General features: G+C 39.3%; 1 protein-coding gene across 1 annotated transcript in view; it reads left to right on the top strand.

Annotated features, from left to right (window-relative positions):
- Positions 1–12,889, top strand: part of LOC132865813 (uncharacterized) — a 116,311-nt gene extending 103,422 nt beyond the window's left edge. The window contains exons 13-15 of the mRNA XM_060898314.1: positions 11,098–11,275; positions 11,521–11,599; positions 11,721–12,889. Coding sequence (XP_060754297.1) covers positions 11,098–11,275; positions 11,521–11,599; positions 11,721–12,568 — 1,105 coding nt within the window. The 3' untranslated portion in view covers positions 12,569–12,889. The remainder of the gene's footprint in view (positions 1–11,097; positions 11,276–11,520; positions 11,600–11,720) is intronic.
- The last annotated feature ends 6,864 nt before the right edge of the window (positions 12,890–19,753 follow it).

Genomic DNA, 19,753 nt, shown 5'->3' with positions numbered 1-19,753 from the left:
TGAAATTTTTAGTCGCGTGTCGACCCATCGGTCGGTCCGTCGGTGGGAAACTGGTTTGCTTTTAGGAGGGTTTGCACACAACGTAGGTCTGTGGACCTTGTTCATTTACCAGACATACAGTATTTTGTGCTGATAAAGTGTGTAGTACACACTGTGTACCCTTTTTATTGTTGTAAAAAAACATAATACACTGGTATTTTACTGTAAAACATGCACAGTGTGGATGTCATGTGTCATATTTAGTCAGTCTCCTGGCTGACATACCTACCACATTCTCCATATTAGAGTGAAATGCAGATGGCAAATTTGAAGTGTAACTTCATAGTCATGGTAGGCTCCTTTTAAATCGTTTGGTAAATAATTTATTAAAACCTCAGCAGGCAATGTAAATGAACAACTGAATCTTTTCATATCAAGTCAATAGAATTTTTATTCAAAGTTGAACATTGGGAACATTGAGTTAAATACAGAGGTAGGTGGGTAACCAATAAGCTAAAACAAGCAACAGTAAATTGTAAATCAGACTAAACTTCCTAAAAGATGTTTGAGGCATTATGCATTTTTTTGTTTTTTTTTTCTTTTTTGTTATTATTGTGTTTATTCTTATGAGTAATGCAAATTATACATGTCCATACCGGTTATTATTTTAATGGAAAGAAAAGAAAAGTACTTATAATGTTATTTCTGATTTATTATCTGAACGAGGATTTGAGCTTTGAAAAATGACCGGATTCTTTCTGTAACGTTGATTCCCGCTGTTATCTAGGTCACGTGACACCTTAACATTGACGGTTACCAAGGAGCTGCCTTGGATACTTTGATACTTTGCTTCGATACATAGCAGCACTTTGATACATACTGGATACAAGCTAGCAAAATGAGTTAAAAGCAGGCATCTTTGGAAAGTTTCTTTGGAAAGGGGAAAAGGCCCATTGAGGAGACAGAAGAAGAGCCTATGACGAAGAAAAAGAAAGCTGCATTTTAGCAGACACTTTGTCGAGTCCTACACCAATCCTGCTCTGCCTTACATGTTGTGACCGGCTCTCTAATGAGGCAATGAAGCCTTCAAAACTGCTAGTGTCGTTTATTTTAGCATTCCTGTCTTGAATAACACTTTTTGTTGCCTGAAGAATAACAAACGAACGTCCAGGCTGATTAAATTAATGGCCTTATACAAGAAATCAAAGCTAACATGAACCTGAGTAAGCTATCGATAGCTGGCTCGACTCCAAACTAACATTCATTATCATAGCTGTGTTGTTATCCGCCGCCAATAAATTAGGCTACATATCGGTAACTTTACAGCATGATAGTGGGCTCACAGAAAGTGTGACTGATATTCGTAACTCTTGACTTACCTCCTGAAATGTTTTTTCTTGCGATCTTAAATCCGAACTTGCTTAGGTCTTGCTGTCCACTCCGCTTGGCCATGATGCTGGAATCCGCTGCTGTCACTGACGCCGAATGAAATAAAAAATAACGGAACCCCAACTGAATGTCGCCTCCTCAAACGCTTCGCTTGTGCGTGCCCTGTCTCGCGGTAGCTTATTGTATGCTCAGTTTCAGCAAAGCTACGTGGAATGGCATTTCTAATTCCAATGTTAAATAGAAGTAATGTCCACATTTATTGATAAAATTGCTCAAGGGAAGGGAGGGGGGATGCCCGTTTTAGAGGGGGGATGATTTTGACCATTTTTTATTCTAGGGGGGATGGCATCCCCCCCCATCCCCCCTCAACTCGAGTACAGACTACACCGTCAACAAACTCGAGTGACCAAGCGAGTGGGGACTGACAGCATCCATACATCCCAGTTTACCAAAACACTGTCTGAGGACCCTCCAGATCTACACCTTTACCTCATAAACACCATTAACACAAGGCTTGACTAAACAGGAAACTTCTGAGCATGAGTTTGACTTCCTGGTTGGCTACGCACTTCTTGAGTTGTTTGCGCCCTTTTGAGTCCTTTTTCCCCGTGAGTGCTGGCGTTAATTACTAATCCTTTTTTAAACTTTTTTTCTACAAAGAATTTTCCAGTATCCTCTTCAGTTTTATTGTACTGTTGCTTTCCTTTTTGTACTTTTCACTTTTGCTTTCCTTTCTCTGTTTTTTTTCTTTCTCTCTCTCTTTTTTCAGAAGAACGCAGAGACCGGAAGCTTTCTTTTCTTTTTCTCTCCTCCTGTGTAAAGACCACAAGCAGAGGCCATCCACATCAGATCTGCTTTAATATCAACAGATCTTCGATTAAGGTATATGAATCTTTTCATCATGGCACACTTTCAGCCTGTATGGCGTGGAGGAGTTCCTTTTGTAGCACGGGCGATTGCTCTAAGACAACGAGGGAGGCTCAGCCTCCTCTAAAAATGATGAAGATCATGTAGGATGAATTGCGCTAGGCTTATGTTATAGCCGACCTTATAACATTGCTATTTCAGATCCAGAATCATAGAAATATATGTGCTCAACCCAACTACAGTGCGAAATCATTCCCTTATAACTTTCCCCAGTTCGCCTAATGTGTGCGTGAGTTTTTCCCCCTCGTGACAGTGCGATGCGGCCCAGCCTCAGTGGACTTCAATGGCATTTGGGAGCTATGCACTTTTCAATCTCAAAATGCAAGACAATTATTGGACAAATACTGCGAAAACGCCCGCCCACTGGACTCCCAGCCTCACAGTGGGAGGGACATGGCAAAGCTTTCTGTGAGGAGACTGCTGATTGGTGAAAGCGGCCGGATATTTTCTTTGATTGACAGCTCATTTCAAATATAGACAGGCAGCGGTGAATTTCAGTTCAGTCCCATGCGGATTCGCAAGTGCTGTGGTGTATTGTAAGAGATCAGCTTACATTTCGATTTCATTCATTACATACGGTTTCTACCAGCTTTTTTAGTTTGTATATATTTTCATTGTAAATAAAGTGTAAATATAGTGTTGTCAAGTTTGCTATCTTAGTTCCAGAAATTTCGTTTATTTGAGTGACTGAACTTGAACTTGAGGGGGCTAGTCAGCTAGCAAGAAAGCTGCGCACGGAGGCCAAGCATTGCTGATTTAATTTTGGCGAAGCCATTTGCCAGTCTTCCTTTCGAGGAAAAAATTAAAATTAAAGAGCAGGGTAGACCAACGCCTCAAATTGACTTGGTGAAAAAGGTAGGGAATAATACTCGTTCCTTTCAGCTCTCCTGGTACAAGAAAGTGAATTGGCTAACAGCAAGTTCAGTGACGAGGAAAATGTATTGTTGGCCATTACACACATACAATACATACAGTACATATACAGACACCTTTACATGTCCATTCTGGACAATCTGATTGAACAAATTTCACGCCGTTTCACCAACCTGGAGTGCATGCGCTTCCTTAAGTTAATTGACCCAGCAAAGTTTGATCAGATGAGGCAGGTGTTTCCTGAGGAGGCATTTCAAAATGTTTTGAAAATGTATGGCCATTTCTTTGAGTCAGGTAGACTGAGATCTGAACTCCAAGTCCTGTACGCAGATCGTGACTTGCAGGGCAACAGGGGTAAGCTGTGCGAACATTTGCTTTTCTTTAAAGACATGGGGCTGGATTGTGCAATGCCTGAGCTGTACAAGCTGTTGACCTTAGGCCCCAGTCACACCACCCGAACTTTGCTGGAGCGTTCCTGGAGCGGTGAAAAAAATTCATCACCGCTCGTAACTGTTCACCACCGTTTAACAAAAGTTGGCCCCCGTTAAAGCAACGCCGTATACGCTCGGCCACCGCTGATGTTTCTCGAGGGGCCCTCCTACCGCTCCGAAAGTTTTGAGCTGCACAAAATATTGCGAGCGGTGAGGAGGGGGCAATTTTCCACCCCGGCAAAGTTCACCCCCGCTCCACCAACACCCAGTCAAAGTTTGGCACCGCTAGACGCAAGTTCGTGGACGCTTGGGTCCGCTAGGCCAACGCAGAAATCTTGAACGCTGGACCACCGCTGCTTCGCCAGCGTTGCCCGGGCGGCGATTAAACGTTGCACAAACTTTGGTGGAGCGGTTGTAAGCGTTGTACGAGCGGACACGGGGTTGCTGGAATGGTGTCGGGCGTTGAAGCAGCTATCCATGGCGGCGATGAACTTTGGTTTGGCGTTGGTATAGAGGTGTCGGAGCAGGACCAGAATTTGGCTATAAATACGGGGAGAAATGGACCAGGAGCTCATTTGGAATCGAGCTGCCGTTGAGTTCAGACCTCATCTATATCGAATTTGCTCAAAGTTACAGTAAAACTGTATCACCATGGATGCTGAGAGACTTGCTATGATTGGTGCTAAACCAACTTTATACCCCCGCCGAGCCAAAGCCCGCATGTGCAGAACGCCGCTATACCAACGCTCGCGTCACCGCTAAACCAACGCTCGCTACCGCTCGCTACCGCTAAACCAACGCTAAAGCAACGCCGGCTTCAGCGGTGCACCGCTAAGCCAACGCCCGTGTTTTCGATTTTTTTTCCCATTTTGTGCGCAGTGACGAGCGTTGTCAAAATTCGGCCCCCCCTCCCTACCGTTCAAGGAACGCTCCAGCAAAGTTCGGGCGGTGTGACCGGGGCCTTAGTGGCAACAATTGGGGTTACGTCGGCAGGTGTAGAGAGGAGCTTCTCCTGCTTGAAACGGGTGAAGTCATATAGACTCAGCAACCTTGCTCTATTTGCAATTGAGAGGAAGTTAGTGAAGTCTCTAGAGAAGACTCCCACCTGGTATGACAGGGTAACTGAACATTTTCTAGAAAAAGAAAGGAGGGCAGAATTTTCTTTTAAATAATACTGATATGGTGTTGACCCACATCAACAACAGTAAATAGGCTACTTTAGTAATATGTCATGGATGGACCAAAAATATAGAATCTATTTAAAATGTTTATGCTGAGTATATTATATTGGAATATATATTTCTCTGGATATGAATTAAACACAGCTACAATTTGGAAAACATTTTTAAACAAAAACACAGCCGAGAACATTTCACACTACAGACCTGGATTAAAAGTGAAGGGTTATCAAAATTGTCAATAAAACATTTCTCAGTCAAAATAAGTAAAATATAGGGAAAGTGTCATTGAATGAAATGTGTGGCACCCAGCTCTATGTTTGGCTCCCCAAGGTCAGTGCTTGTGCCTATTCCAGAACACTCTGCTGTTACTGCTGAGGTTCCTGACAAAGAGCTGCTTTCAATAATGATCAATTTTTAAACAACATGCCACAATTTTAAAATATAAAATGTTAAAATATACCCCCCCCCCAACACCACCATCATGTATATTGGACAGTAGGCTAATGGGCCAAAAGAACCTGTTATTTCACAGTTTGTGACCCTGCCAACAATCAGCCAGATCAGAGGCAAGAGTATGGGCAAAATTGATGTGTTTTTTTTCTTTTTTCTTTTAAAATCTGGAAATATCGTAACCGACCAGCCTCCCCTGTTTGAAAGACTACCAGCCGCCACTGTTTTGTAGATATGCGGTAGGTCTACTAGTGCATCTCAAAAAATTAGAATACCATGAAAAAGTTCCTTTTTTTATAATTTAATTCAAAAAGGTAAACTTTCATATATTCTATATTCATTACATGTAAAGTGAAATATTTAAAGCCTTTTTTGTTTTAATTTTGATGATTATGGCTTATAGCTCATGAAAATCAGAAATCCAGTATCTCAAATTATTAGAATATTCCCTAAGATCAATCAAAAAAAGTATTTACAATACAGAAATGTCCAACTTCTGAAAAGTATATTCATTTATACACTCAATACTTGGTTGGGGCTCCTTTACCATGAATTACTGTATCAATGCGGTGTGGCATGGAGGTGATCAGTCTGTGGCACTGCTGAGGTGTTATTGAAGCCCAGGTTGCTTTGATAGCGGCCTTCAGCGTATCTGTATTTTTGGGTCGGGTGTTTCTCATCTTCCTCTTGACAATACCCCATAGATTCTCTATGGGGTTCAGGTCAGGCAAGTTGGCTGGCCAATCAAACACAGTAATATCATGGTCAGCAAACCATTTGGTAGTAGTTTTGGCACTGTGAGTAGGTGCTAAGTCCTGCTGGAAAAGGAAATCAGCATCTCCAAAAAGCTCGTCAGCAGATGGAAGCATGAAGTGCTCTAAAATCTCCTGGTACATCGCTGTGTTGACTTTGGACTTGATAAAATACAGTGGACCAACACCAGCAGATGACATGGCAGCCCAAATCATCACAGACTGTGGAAACTTCACACTGGGCTTCAAACCCCTTGGATTCTGTGCCTCTCCACTCTTCCTCCAGACTCTAGAACCGTGATTTCCAAATTAAATGCAAAATGTACTTTCATCTAAAAAGAGGACTTTGGACCACTGAGCAACAGTCCATTTCTTTCTCTCCTTAGCCCAGATAAGACACTTCTGACATTGTCTCTGGCTCAGGAGTAGCTTGATATTAGGAATGTGAAAGTTGTATCCCCTTTCTTGAAGATGTCTGTTCGTAATGGGTCTTGATACACTGACACCAGCCTCAGTCCACTCCTTGTGAAGCTCTCCCAAGTTCTTGAATCAACTTTTCTTGACAATCCTCTCAAGACTGCGGCCATCCCTGTTGCTTGTGCACCTTTTCCAGCCACCCTTTTCAACAATGACCTTTTGTGGCTTACCCTCCTTGTGGAGGGCATCAGTCAGTGCGTTTACATGCACATAGAGAGAATCGAATTTCTGCCATTGCTCGACTGAAATCGAAGTTCAAAATGCCATGTATACACCTTAATTCGGCTGAAATTGAACCAAACTTGATTTCTCGGAATCGAGCTACACGACCTAGATTATGCGATTTCTGCCGAGCTACTTAGTGCATGTATACCCTATCGAGCTAGTAGTCGAGCTACTTACTGCCCCTTCCGGAAGTGACGAGTGACGAGACCACAAGCGGAAAACACAACAGCCTCGGTCGGCATGACAACAGTAGTAGCGAGCAGCAGAAGAGGTCAGGAGGAACAAACGAAGAAGAGAAAATAGCGATGTAGAGCTCTCTGAAGTGTGAGTGGAGCACAGAGGACGGCAGGACAAAGCTTCTCTTACTAATAGGCTTTTTATTGTCAGACTTTTCAGTTTAACAGCCTACTTTTATTCTTGAGAGAAACACACGCGCGTGCGCTGTGTTCTAGTCCCGGGATGAGCTTTCCCCTCTGCTCTCCCTCTGCCTCCTTAAATAGGGCGCGGTTACTGGGAAGACACACATAGGTTAATTACCATCAGGTGTAGTGATTCTGCCACTCACCTTCCCTGGCTCCGCCCTCCTGTCACAGACCGGCGCTTGACCACGCCCCCACTGCCACAGGCAAGCAGAAACGTGCACTTCTGGAGCAATGAGGAGACAGAGTTCATGCTCATTCAGCTTAAGGAGTTGAATATATTAAAATTCATGGACGGGAGAAAAACGCGCAATGGAGAACACAGAACTGATAACTTTGTTTACACTCTTGAATAGCTCTTCTTCATGACGACAACCGGAAGTGTACCAACACGATGGGGCGTGTAGCGCCACCTGTGGCTCGGGTGCACAATGCACCTCACACAATAGCCCGATTTCATTGTGTGTATGTACGATTGGATTTCTCTGGCACCCTGCTGGGACCTTCAGCTCGATTACCGACAGCAGCTTGATTTGGATGTGCATGTAAACGTAGTCACTGATCATCTTCTGGACAACAGTCAAGTCAGCAGTCTTCCCCATGATTGTGGTTGTGTGTACTGAACTAGACCGAGAGATACACTGTGTTCATGCTGTTTTACTCAAACTCGAAATGAAATATTCTAATATTTTGAGATGGGTTTTTTTATGTTTTTGTACTGTATGCCATACTGATTAAAATTAAAATATAAAAATGCTTGAAACATTTGTTTATGTGTAATGAGTCTATAATATATAACATTTTTCTTAAATAACTGATGGAAAATATTGAACTTTTTCACAATATTCAAATTTTTTGAGATGCACTAGTATATGAAAATAAAACAATTAAAGTAAAATCCAAAGTTCACTGATTTGCAGGAGCTAAAGGTGCAGCATCGTGAAAACAGCTCAACCAAGCACGTTCTCTGAAGAGAAAAGTAGGTACATATTTTATATGCAATACAATCATTTGGACTTGTTTATAAATGTTTTAGATAAGTTATGAGTAAACGGTTTCATAAGCCAAACCAAGTTTCAGTAACGGTGATTTCATAATCGCATTCGTATGTTGATAACTGGATTTTTGTTAATACCACTTCTTTTTTGTGTGTAAATGACCCTGAAGTCATTTTATGAATAAATTCATTTGTATGCAGATTGACTTCTTTCTTATGGTAAATAAATCTCTAGTTTAAAGTAAAGTGTATCATTTAAAAAAAAGTGTTCTAATTTCAAGTTTGCATAAAAAAAGAATAGCGGTATTTTTGTTATTATATACCGGTAAATGTATTAATGTGTGCAAATTTTATTAAGTTTGACCTGAATGAATTAGAAGTCTGAATACTAATTTTATTTTAATTTTTATTTACTATTCCATAATTTTCAAGTTACTGGGAAGAGCACAGTGCCTTGCACTGGTATTCAACCTTCTTCAGCTCTCTCCCATCTCATAATCATACAACCTCAGACTCAATGAACTTAACTCAGATTTTTACTATTCAATTTATGAATATGTGTAACATTTGAAAGTCTTTTTCCCCCCAGCGGTGTCATGGATGGGTCTGACTCTGGCATTAATTCAGGGACCTGCTTATATCCCAATACTAGGAAACACAAACAAAGGGATGCACAGAGGTTTGTAAATCTGTGAATGCATTCTTTAGAACTCAGTTGGGTTTATTCTCAGATATCTTCTAACATAAAAGCTTTTCACAACTTTTTTAAATAAAATAGACAGAGTATCGAAAATCAATCAGGAAAAGGACAATGTGATAAACACATGCAGACACCAGACCGTAACTCATTGGACCCACCACCCAATTTTCAAGGAGATAATGAATATAGAATAAAGATGAACCCAGCAGTTTAAAGGAAGACGTCACTTCGGAAAAGTAAGAATAATAAGAATGCTGTGACATCTACTGTGTTGTATATCTAGATAGCCAGAAGCTGACTATTCTGACTGTTTGTTCATTAAATGTATAAATTATTTACATTTGTTGAATTTATTTTTGTACATATAAATTTGTATACTGTCACTTATTGTGTAGCTGCAGTAAATCGTAAGCACTCTTGGACATTTGGTGGCATTAGACAGAATCAGGTTCTTGTCCAAGTGGCAACCTCTCCGTTGTGTACTGAAGTTTTTTGCCTTTTCTACTCTCTAGTCTTGAGTCTAGTTTTCTAAATTCTGTGGTCTTAAAGTGCATATCTTGGGTAAATTCAGGAGCAAGATCAATGTAATTCTCCTATTTTATATTAAACTTTGGTCAAATATCTGTAACATTCTGCATTCTCTGCAATTTTTTTACCTTGCGCAATACCAGAAAAATTAAGTTGAAATCAAGTGACTTGAGGCGAATTGGTTCGCCTCTGAAAAAACTTGGCATTTGAATTTCCCAGCAAACACTGATTTTCGTGACGTCGCATGCGGGACGCCTCCTTCTGAATCCTACGTCAGCGCTGTTTTGTTTATGAGAAAACGACCTGGTGGTTTTCTGCAAATTTCTTCAACATTATCGCGTAACTATTAAAATGGTTAACAGATGTATCGTAGGAGGGTGTAGCAACACCAATCTTGATGGGATTAGTACTCCTCGTTTTCCAAAAGACCGGACAATGAGAGAGAAATGGGAGCACTTGGTCTACACAGGCTGTGCACTGAAACCGTGCAAAGCTCGCGCAGCCTGCTGGCGCTTCCGCAGGTAACGTCACAAATCTGGCTCCAGACTCCCTTGGGATTTTTCCAGACGCATTTTGTTATTTTATTTTTTTTCTGCTGTGGACAGTTGGCCTTGTGGAAAATTACCCTACTGGATGAGTGTGTAAAGGGACATACTTTCATATTTAAAAAGAACGAAATTGGTCCAGAATATGCACTTTAAGCAATGGTGATTCCTGTATATTTGCCTATTGTCTTGCAAAGGTATTCGTCCCCCTTGGTGTTTGTCCTGTTTTGTCACGTTAGATACTGGAGGGTTAGCACCATTTGAGTTACACAACATGACTACCACTTTAAAGGTACTTTTTTGTGACACAAACAATAATTAAGATGAAAAAACAGAAATTTGGAGTGTGAACAGGTATCCCCCCCCCAAAAGTCGTCAGACAGGCCAAGACACATGGTCCTGACATTCCAGCTCAGAAGTCACAGGGCTGGTAATTTCTTCTTCCTTGTTGTTTGGCTTGGTGTGATGTTGCAGTAAGAAATGAAACAATATTTGATGTGATGACCCTATGTTTAAAAAATAGTAGTCTCAGGTCCAGTGAGTGCAGTTTTATGTGGAAATGAGCTGTAGGTTTTACTGAGCATCTTACAGAACCAGCCACAGTTCTTCTGCACACTTTGACTGTCACACTCGCTTCTTCATTTTGCACCGAAACCCAGCAGCTTTCATTATGTTTTGTGTCTGAAACATGTCTCTTACATTATTCTACTGCTTTCTTTGCTGACATTTTTCTGTCACATTTAACTTTGTTCTGGAAAACTAATGTTTAGAATCAAAAATATTTTTGTATTGACTCGACAATGTAGAAGTCATAAAATAAAAATCATAAAATTCATTTAAAAAAATAGAGTGCCTAAGACTTTTGCACAGTACTGTGAAAATATGAAACATAAAATAACGTGTTTTTAAATTGATACTGTTTCTAACAGACATCAGAGGAGAAGAAAGAATGAACAAACAGAGGGAGAAGAAAACATCAGTGAAAAGTTAAGGGAAACAGAAGAGGAGAACACACGACTTAAAAGACTGTTAAAGGAGATGGATAAAAAGAAAAGTGAAACAGAAGAGGAGAACACACGACTTGAGGGATTGTTAAAGGAGACGGATAAAAAGAAAAGTGAAACAGAAGAGGAGAACACATGACTTAAAAGACGGTTAAAGGAGACGGATAAAAAGAAAAGTGAAACAGAAGAGGAGAACACACGACTTGAGGGATTGTTAAAGGAGATGGATAAAAAGAAAAGGGAAACAGAAGAGGAGAACACACGACTTAAGACTGTTAAAGGAGACGGATAAAAAGAAAAGTGAAACAGAAGAGGAGAACACACGACTTGAGGGATCGTTAAAGGAGATGGATAAAAAGAAAACTGAAATAGAAGAGGAGAACACACGATTTAAGAGGGTATTAAAGGTTATCTTACTGCATTATAATCTAGAATTAAAATATTCACATTGCATTTTGTTTTGCCATTAAATGATAAAGGTGCTCGTTAAATGATATATAATTTCCTCTTAAATAATAACCATCATTACACTGGTTATGAGGTGTGAAGTGGCTTGTTTCTGCTGCATATCTTAATGAACTTGTAGACAAATTAATTTTGTCAATGTATTATTCCCCCAAACACAGTTTTACCTTTTTTGTAGAAAAACAATTATTTATTTGGGCTGATCTTTGTGCTGGTTTTGGTTCTACCATGTATTGGATTGCACTTAGCTTTCAAAGGTAAACACTGATCAAACTACAGCTACTAAATATCACAATGATTTTGTCACATCAGGAATAATATACACCTTTTCTATTCACAGTATTGTTTGAACCCTACAAGTTATATTTTCTTTTTTAGGGCATGAGATAAACCACCATGAGCTTAGATTGATGTTGGTGGGGAAAACTGGAGCAGGAAAGAGCGCATCAGGAAACACCATCCTTGGTGAAAAGGCCTTTAGAGTCGAAGCGTCTCCTGCATCTGTGACTGCAAGCTGTAAAAAGAAGAACAAAATCCTGGATGGAAGAAACATCACCATAATTGACACTCCTGGAGTCATGGACACATGGTTAATATTGAACAAAACCGCCCACCATGCACATGAATGTATCTCGATGTCTTCTCTTGATCCTCATGTGTTCCTGCTGGTGATCAGACTGGGTAGATTCACGGTGGAGGAGAGCCATGCTGTGAAGTGGATTCAGGAGAACTTTGGAGAAGAAGCTCTGAAGTTCACCATAATTCTATTCACTGGTGGAGATCTGCTGGAAGGGAAACCGGTGGAGAACTTTATCAGAAATAGTTATGATCTCCAGAATCTTGTAGACACCTGTGAAGGTAGATATCATGTTTTTAACAACTATGAACAAAATAACCGTATTCAAGTCAAAGAGCTGTTTGAAAAGATAAATGCAATACTACACAAGAACATGGGTTACTTTTACATGACAGAGGTTTATCAGAAGGTCCAGACAAGCACCAGAGAAGAGGATGAGAGGAAGAGAATTATTTTGCAAAAAGAAATCAAAACACTAGAAGAGCAGAAGAGAGCTACAATGGAGAAGCTGATCAGAGAAGAAGAGAAAATTAAATTTGAACGGCTAGCAAATGAGGTGAAAGAGGAGGTCCAGAGTCAGTGTAACAGTAAAGAGACAGAAATCAGGCAGGAAGAGGAATTAAAGAGGAAAATATGGAAGAAGAGATGAAAGCAGAGGAGAGGAGGAAGGTGAATGAGATGGCAAAGAAACTGAGAGATGAGCAACATGAGAACAAAAATCTAAAGAAAGAGGTAGAAGATAAATATAGTGTATTTTTCTGGTTCACGGTCTCAATGGGCGTGTTCTTAACATTTATTATTATTGTGGTTTGCTGTAAGAAGAGATTGGAGTTGAAGCATTGGGAGAATTTCATAAATAACCGGACCAAGGCAAGGCAAGGCAAGGCAAGGCAAGTTTATTTCTATAGCACATTTCATACACAGTGGCAGTTCAATGTGCTTTACAGAAGTAAAAGCAAAACAGTAAACAATAGAGAATAAAATTACATAAAATAATTTTATTTTTATTCTAATATATAAAATTATAAGAATTAAACGATTAATTAAAATAATTAAAAGAATTAAAAGAAATATAATAAGAATTAAACAATAGTAGAAATAAAATAATAAAATGAAGTAGAAGTTCAAATAGGGGGAGAAAAAGAAAAAAAACCCAGCAGAATAAAATAGAATAAAAGTTAAGTAAATTTGAAACATGCAGAGACTGTAAAAGTAAAGATTATAAAACATGTAAAGAAGACAATATTAATAATTTAACAGAAAGCATCTGAAAACAGCTTGGTCTTTAACCTAGATTTGAAGCTGCCAACAGCAGGAGCATTTTTAATGTCCTCTGGCAGTTGGTTCCATAGCTGCACTGCATAGTAGCTAAAAGCTGCTTCACCACACTTTGTTTTAACAACAGGTTTTAATAGTAAATTTTTCTGTTGCGATCTGGTAGATCTGATTGGGTTAGGCCGCTGCAACATATCAGAGAGGTAATTGGGCCCTGTACCATTTAGAGATTTGTACACCAGCAGCAATGCTTTAAAGTCAATTCTGTAGCTTACTGGAAGCCAGTGAAGGGACCTTAGAATTGGAGTAATGTGCTCTGTTCTTTTTGTTCGTGTGAGAACCCTCGCCGCTGCATTTTGAACCAGCTGAAGTCGTTTGATGGCAGTGGCGGCTGGCTCATAGGGGGCGCTCAGGCGCCGCCCTCCCAGATGTGGAGGGGAAAAAAATATAAAATATATCGATATATATTTCTACAAATTTTATTATCAATGTCAGTTTTACTTAACAGTGTGTGCCTACATGCGATCTGAATTATTTAAACAACATTTCCACCAACTGACTCTCATTCAATGGTGAATTTCCACCGACAGACGCGTATCATTTCTCTTCTTGGGCGCTCGGCAAAGCGCCCCAGAAGTGCAGCGGAATAGCCAATCGTGTATGGTTGCTCAGGAAAAATCATAAATATTTGGCCAATCAGCATCGCCGAATTTAATGGTTTTGGGGCGCTGGAAATTTTGCCCCTGCTACAGAAAATGCATCTCTCTCTCTCTCTCTCTGTCTCTCTCTCTCTGTCTCTCTCTCTCTGTCTGATGTTTAAAACTAGACTTTTGGTTCATATTGGACAATAATCACACATCTTTCTTGTCATAGTTTGTATTCACAACAAGAGTGTCAACACTGTGTTTCGCTCCCCCTCTTACTGTCTCGTTTCACAGAAATACACCTAGCTCAGAACACACACACACACACACACCTCATTTCATAGTCACTCTCTCACACAGAAATCTTACACTCACCTTAGGATCAGACACACACACACACACACCACCTCTCTCACTCAGTCCCACACTCACATTAGAAACCTTCCTCCCTCTCTCTCACTCACTCATTCACACACTCTCTCTCTCTCTCTCTCTCTCTCTCACACACACACACACACACACACAGTTGATTTGTATAGATTCAGCTGAAATCATACCCTTGCTGTAAACTTCTCTCAAGAACTTGAGTATTGTATTGTATTTGAAACCGTTCCTTTCCAAAGCATAAATGGAGCCTAATATAGCTGTAAATTGTTAATTTACTTTATCTGTGAAACTGCTGATATTGAGAAGGAAATTAAATTATTATTGTGGAATTGTCATATTCTGACTGTTCATTTGAATGCTTATACTGGACTAGGCAGGGAACTCTACTGGCACACACCAGCCCCACCAAGAATTTTTTCACCAGCCGCCACTGTTTGATGGTCTTTTTTGGCAGGCCTGTGAAAAGGCCATTGCAGTAATCAACCCTACTAGAGATGAAGGCATGTATCAGTTTTTCCAGATCATTTTTTGACATAAGTCCTCTTAGTTTGGAAATGTTTTTTAGGTGATAAAATGCCGTTTTAGTGATTGCTTTCATGTGACTGTCAAAGTTTAGCTCGCTGTCAATGAAAACACCAAGATTTTTAACCATTTCTTTAGTTTTAATCCCTTTTGTGTCAAGAATAGTGGTAATCCTGAGTCTTTCATCTTTTTTTCCAAATAGAATTACTTCTGTTTTATCTGTGTTCAGCTGAAGAAAATTTTGTGACATCCAGCTGTTGATTTGATCGATACACTGGTAGAGACATTCAAGGGGGGCATAATCATTAGGTGATAAAGCAAAATAAATTTGGGTGTCATCTGCATATAGCAGTGATACAAAATTGAATTGTTATTGATAATTTGCCCAAGTGGGAGCATATAAAGGTTGAAAAGTAATGGTCCAAGAATCGACCCCTGGGGGACACCACAGGTGAAGGACATTGACGTTGAACAATTTCCCATGGTAACAAAGAAGCTTCTATCTTTTAAGTATGAATTTAACCAATTGATAACTTTACCAGTCAATCCAACCCAGTGTTCAAGTCGATATAGCAGTATGTTGTGATCAACAGTATCAAAAGCTGCACTGAGGTCCAGTAATACCAGGACCGATGTTTTGCCTGCATCAGTATTAAGACGTATGTCATTTATAACTTTAATCAGCGCTGTTTCAGTGCTATGATTGGCACGAAATCCTGACTGAAAATTATCAAAACGGCTGTTTGATATCAAGAAGGCAGTTAACTGATTGAAGACAATTTTTTCAAGGATTTTCCCGATGAATGGTAAATTTGATATTGGCCTGTAGTTATATAATACTGAAGGATCCAGATTATTTTTTTTAAGTAGGGGCTTTACAACGGCTTTTTTCAGGGACACAGGAACAACGCCAGTTTCTAGGGATATATTTATAATTTGAAGCACATCTGTAATTATAAGATGAAGAACAGACTTAAAAAAGTTGTTGGGCAGGGGGCATCATGGCTCAGGTGGCTAAGGCGTCATACCATAAATCCAGGGACCCAGGTTTGATTCCGACCTGAGGTCATTTCCCGATCCCTCTCCATCTCTCTCTCCCGCTCATTTCCTGTCCTGTCTCTACACTGTCCTATCCAATAAAGGTGAAAAAAGCCCCAAAAAATATCTTTAAAAAAAAAAAGTTGGTGGGCAGAATGTCCAATTCAGATGTTGAGGAACTGAGATTTTGTACAGTTTTTTCAAGAGTCTCACAATCAATTAAACAAAATTCTGACATTGTGTTGAGGTTATCTATCTGTGTCATTGGTGATTGCAGTTTTTCAATTTTTTGCAACTGAGATATATTATGAGCAATATTCTGCCGTATTTTATCAATTTTACCTTTGAAAAAGGATGCAAACTCATTGCATTTATTAACTGAGAGAAGTTCAGGTGCTAATTGTGGTGGGGGATTAGTTAGCTTCTCTACTTCTTGCTTTACGAATTTCATAATTATAATTACAAAGCATCTCTTTATGGATTTGATAATGGATGTGAAGTTTAGATTTGCGCCATTTTCTTTCAGTCTTTCTACATTCTTTCTTTAGCAGTTTAACAGCCGGGTACTGCTTCCATGGTGCTTTCTGCTTATCATTGACTCTTTTGATTTTGAATGGAGCAATATCATCCATAATTTGGGTCATATTTAAATTAAAAATTTCCAGTAAATCATCTACAGAGTCTGACATTTTGGTTGAGTTCTGAGAGAGAGCTTGCTCAAAGAGAGCACATGTGTTGTCTTTTATGACTCTCCTACCCATAGTCGTTGAGCTGTTCTGAATGTGAGGAGACATAGAAACATCAGAGAAAACAGAGATATGATCGGATAAGGCCAGATCAACAACAGTAGTAGAAACAGTAAGACCCTTTGTGATGACGAGGTCAAGGGTATGACCACGAGAGTGGGTCGGCCCCTGTACATGTTGTACTAGGTTGAAGTTGTCAATAAGTGCAAGTAGTTCTTTGGCATAAGTGTTATCAGTATTATCTACATGCAAGTTAAAATCCCCAGATATAAAAAGACAATCAAACTCTAAGCAAATGACTGACAACAGTTCACCAAACTCTTCAAGAAAGACTTTGGCTGAATGTCTCGGAGGCCTATAAATAGTTAATAATAATAATGTTAGGAGAGCATGTAACAAGTGCACATAAGTGTTCAAAGGACGTAAAATCACCAAGTGAGGATTGTTTACATTGAAAAGAGACTTTGAATATATTTGCGATCCCTCCACCTTTCCCTTGTTGGGTAACATTCAAAAAATTAAAATTTGGGGGAGCTGCTTCAATAAGGGTGGTAGCACTATTTGCTTGATCCAGCCAAGTTTCAGTTAGAAGCAAAAAATCAAGATTGTGTTTGCAGATAAGATCATTAATTAAAAATGACTTGTTTAAAAGTGATCTAACGTTCAGAAGAGCTAGCTTTACAGAAAGTCTAAAAGTAATATCTGTTTGTGCACTCTGATGTTGTTTTAAAACAGGAAGGAGATTAGATTGGTTTACCCCCTGGGTTAAATGTGCTCTATGTTTTCTATTTCTTATCAACACAGGAATAGAGAATGGCATAGGCACATTGGGTCCCAGCTGGTTTTCAAAACTACACCCATTTTCAGGGACCCAGAGTACATCAAACAAGACTTTCTAAATGTTCCATTTGGTTTGAGGGTGAAAGGATTGGAGATGACATGTATCTTTTGGATGGTGAAAAAGATTTGTACCCAGCTGAAAGTCCTGGGTGAACACAATTTTGATGAACTGGGTACACTGCTTGTCGCGACAGATTTGGGCTGGAAAAAGAGAGTGTAGCCATTGGGAGCAATTTTTTCATGCTATTTGGGAAATCCATGCGGGTGGGAGATGGAGATGGCGCAGTGAAGTCAGAAGAGCGAGAAATTGGTGAGTTCTTTGTATGGCAGTTTGTCTCTGATTTTTGGCAGTCTGTCTTTGAATCTTGGCAGTCTGGCAGGTCAGATGTCTGTGTGTCCTTGATGATGACTTGCAAAGATGATTGTTTTGGCTTTGCAGAGGTATTGTTTTTTGTAACTATGTCAGTCTGCGACATCTTATCAACTGTTTTCCTCAATGCTGGCTGAGAAAAGATTGCAAGTCTGTAATGGTCTACTAAGACTTTGGCTCCAATCCAGCTGAGTTCAGTGCTATTTGGCTTGTAGAATTCTCTGCGATTCCAGAAAAGGTTAAAATTGTCTATGAAGTTCATACCAAATGAAAAACTAGTTTTTCCAAGCCAGGTGTTAAGACTGAAGAGTCGAGAAAATGCAAAACTTCCTCTCGCTGGAAGTGGGCCACTAATAAAAGATTGTATTCCAGTCTTATAGAGCTCAGAAAAAAAGTTTTCTGAAATCATCTTGGACAAACAGCTGTTCTCTGAAAACATAATTTGCTCCCACATGCACAACAATACGTTTGATAGTTTTATGCTCGGACATGAGTTTCAAAATGCTGTCTTTGGTGTCAGAGATGGATGCATTTGGAAGGCAGCAAATAATCATCCCATGACCTTTTAATTGTCTTACAGGACCAAGGCTTAAAATGGTGTTTGTGGTATCTTTAAAACTAACAGCATTTTGATATTAAGCTCACCCATTTTCCAAGTGCAAGTTGTCTATTTTGTCAAATATGGTCTTACTAATGAAAATGAGACCATCAATGACGGTATAGCTCAGTTAATAACGTGTTCTTAACATTTATTATTACCGGGACGGTAACACTTTACATTACGGATCGCTAATAAGGTGGTAATTCTATGGTAATTTTGATGTAATTTCATGGTAATATTGCCTTTGTAACCGCTTATTACAGGTAATTTCCATGCAATTTCCAGTGTAATTACTCTGCAGTTTCTAGGTAATAGCGATGCAAACAGCTTTCATTAAGGTGGTAATTTCTATGGTAATTTTGATGTAATTTCATGGTAATATTCTTTGTAACTGCTTATATCGAGTAATTTCCATGCAATTTCCAGTGTAATTACTCTGCAGTTTCTAGGTAATAGCGATGCAAACAGCTTTCATTAAGGTGGTAATTTCTATGGTAATTTTGATGTAATTTCATGGTAATATTCTTTGTAACTGCTTATATCGAGTAATTTCTATGCAATTTCCAGTGTAATTACTCTGCAGTTTCTAGGTAATAGCGATGCAAAAAGCTTTCATTTCAAGTATAATAAAATGGTAATTATTTGAAATTAATCTGTAGTTACTGAAATGATGAGTCCAGGATTTACTTGTTGTTTTGTTTACTTACCTGAAAAACAAGGAGGTAATTTCCAGGAAAATACACAGCATCAGGGCCGTAATATGCATTATCACTTGTTTCCACTCAATTACTTAGTTATTACCAAGAAAGAGACAAATCAAGTCGTTGTAGTAGTAAGATGGTAAAAAAAAATACATTATTTGCCTGTAACTACACTGGAACAAGTTTAGTAATTTCATGGAAACTACATGGTATCAGAGCTGTAAAATGCACTATTGCCTCTTCCTACTTAATTACCTAGCTGTGTTGATAAACCCATCAATTATCCTTATGACATTTTTAGTGTTGTTTTTGTTTAATTACCTGAAAAAACAAGGAGGTAATTTCCAGGAAAATACACAGCATCAGGGCCGTAAAATGCATTATCACTTATTTCCACTCAATTACTTAGTTATTACACCTCTGATCTGAAATAGTTACCGTGCACTGACATCCAACACACAAACACATGTTGAGTACAATCTTTATTACTTTATTAATAGTAAGTAATTGAACATTTTAAAATGTTTAGTGTAAACCTACCAAAACATTAATTATAGCCCTATCAATCTAAACCAGTACTTGTGAGCAGGCCCGCCGACAGGGGGGGACAAACGGCTATGTTGTCCTGGGCCCAGGAATGGGGAGGGCCCAGAACTGGGCTCTCATCAAGTTGCGATTATTTTATTTCATTTCAAAATGTGTTGATTTGG

The sequence above is a fragment of the Neoarius graeffei genome, chromosome 18 (assembly GCF_027579695.1).
Source record: "Neoarius graeffei isolate fNeoGra1 chromosome 18, fNeoGra1.pri, whole genome shotgun sequence".
NCBI lineage: Eukaryota > Metazoa > Chordata > Actinopteri > Siluriformes > Ariidae > Neoarius > Neoarius graeffei.
The sequence above is the reverse complement of the archived record's forward strand: the minus strand, read 5'-3'. Positions and strand labels throughout refer to the sequence as shown.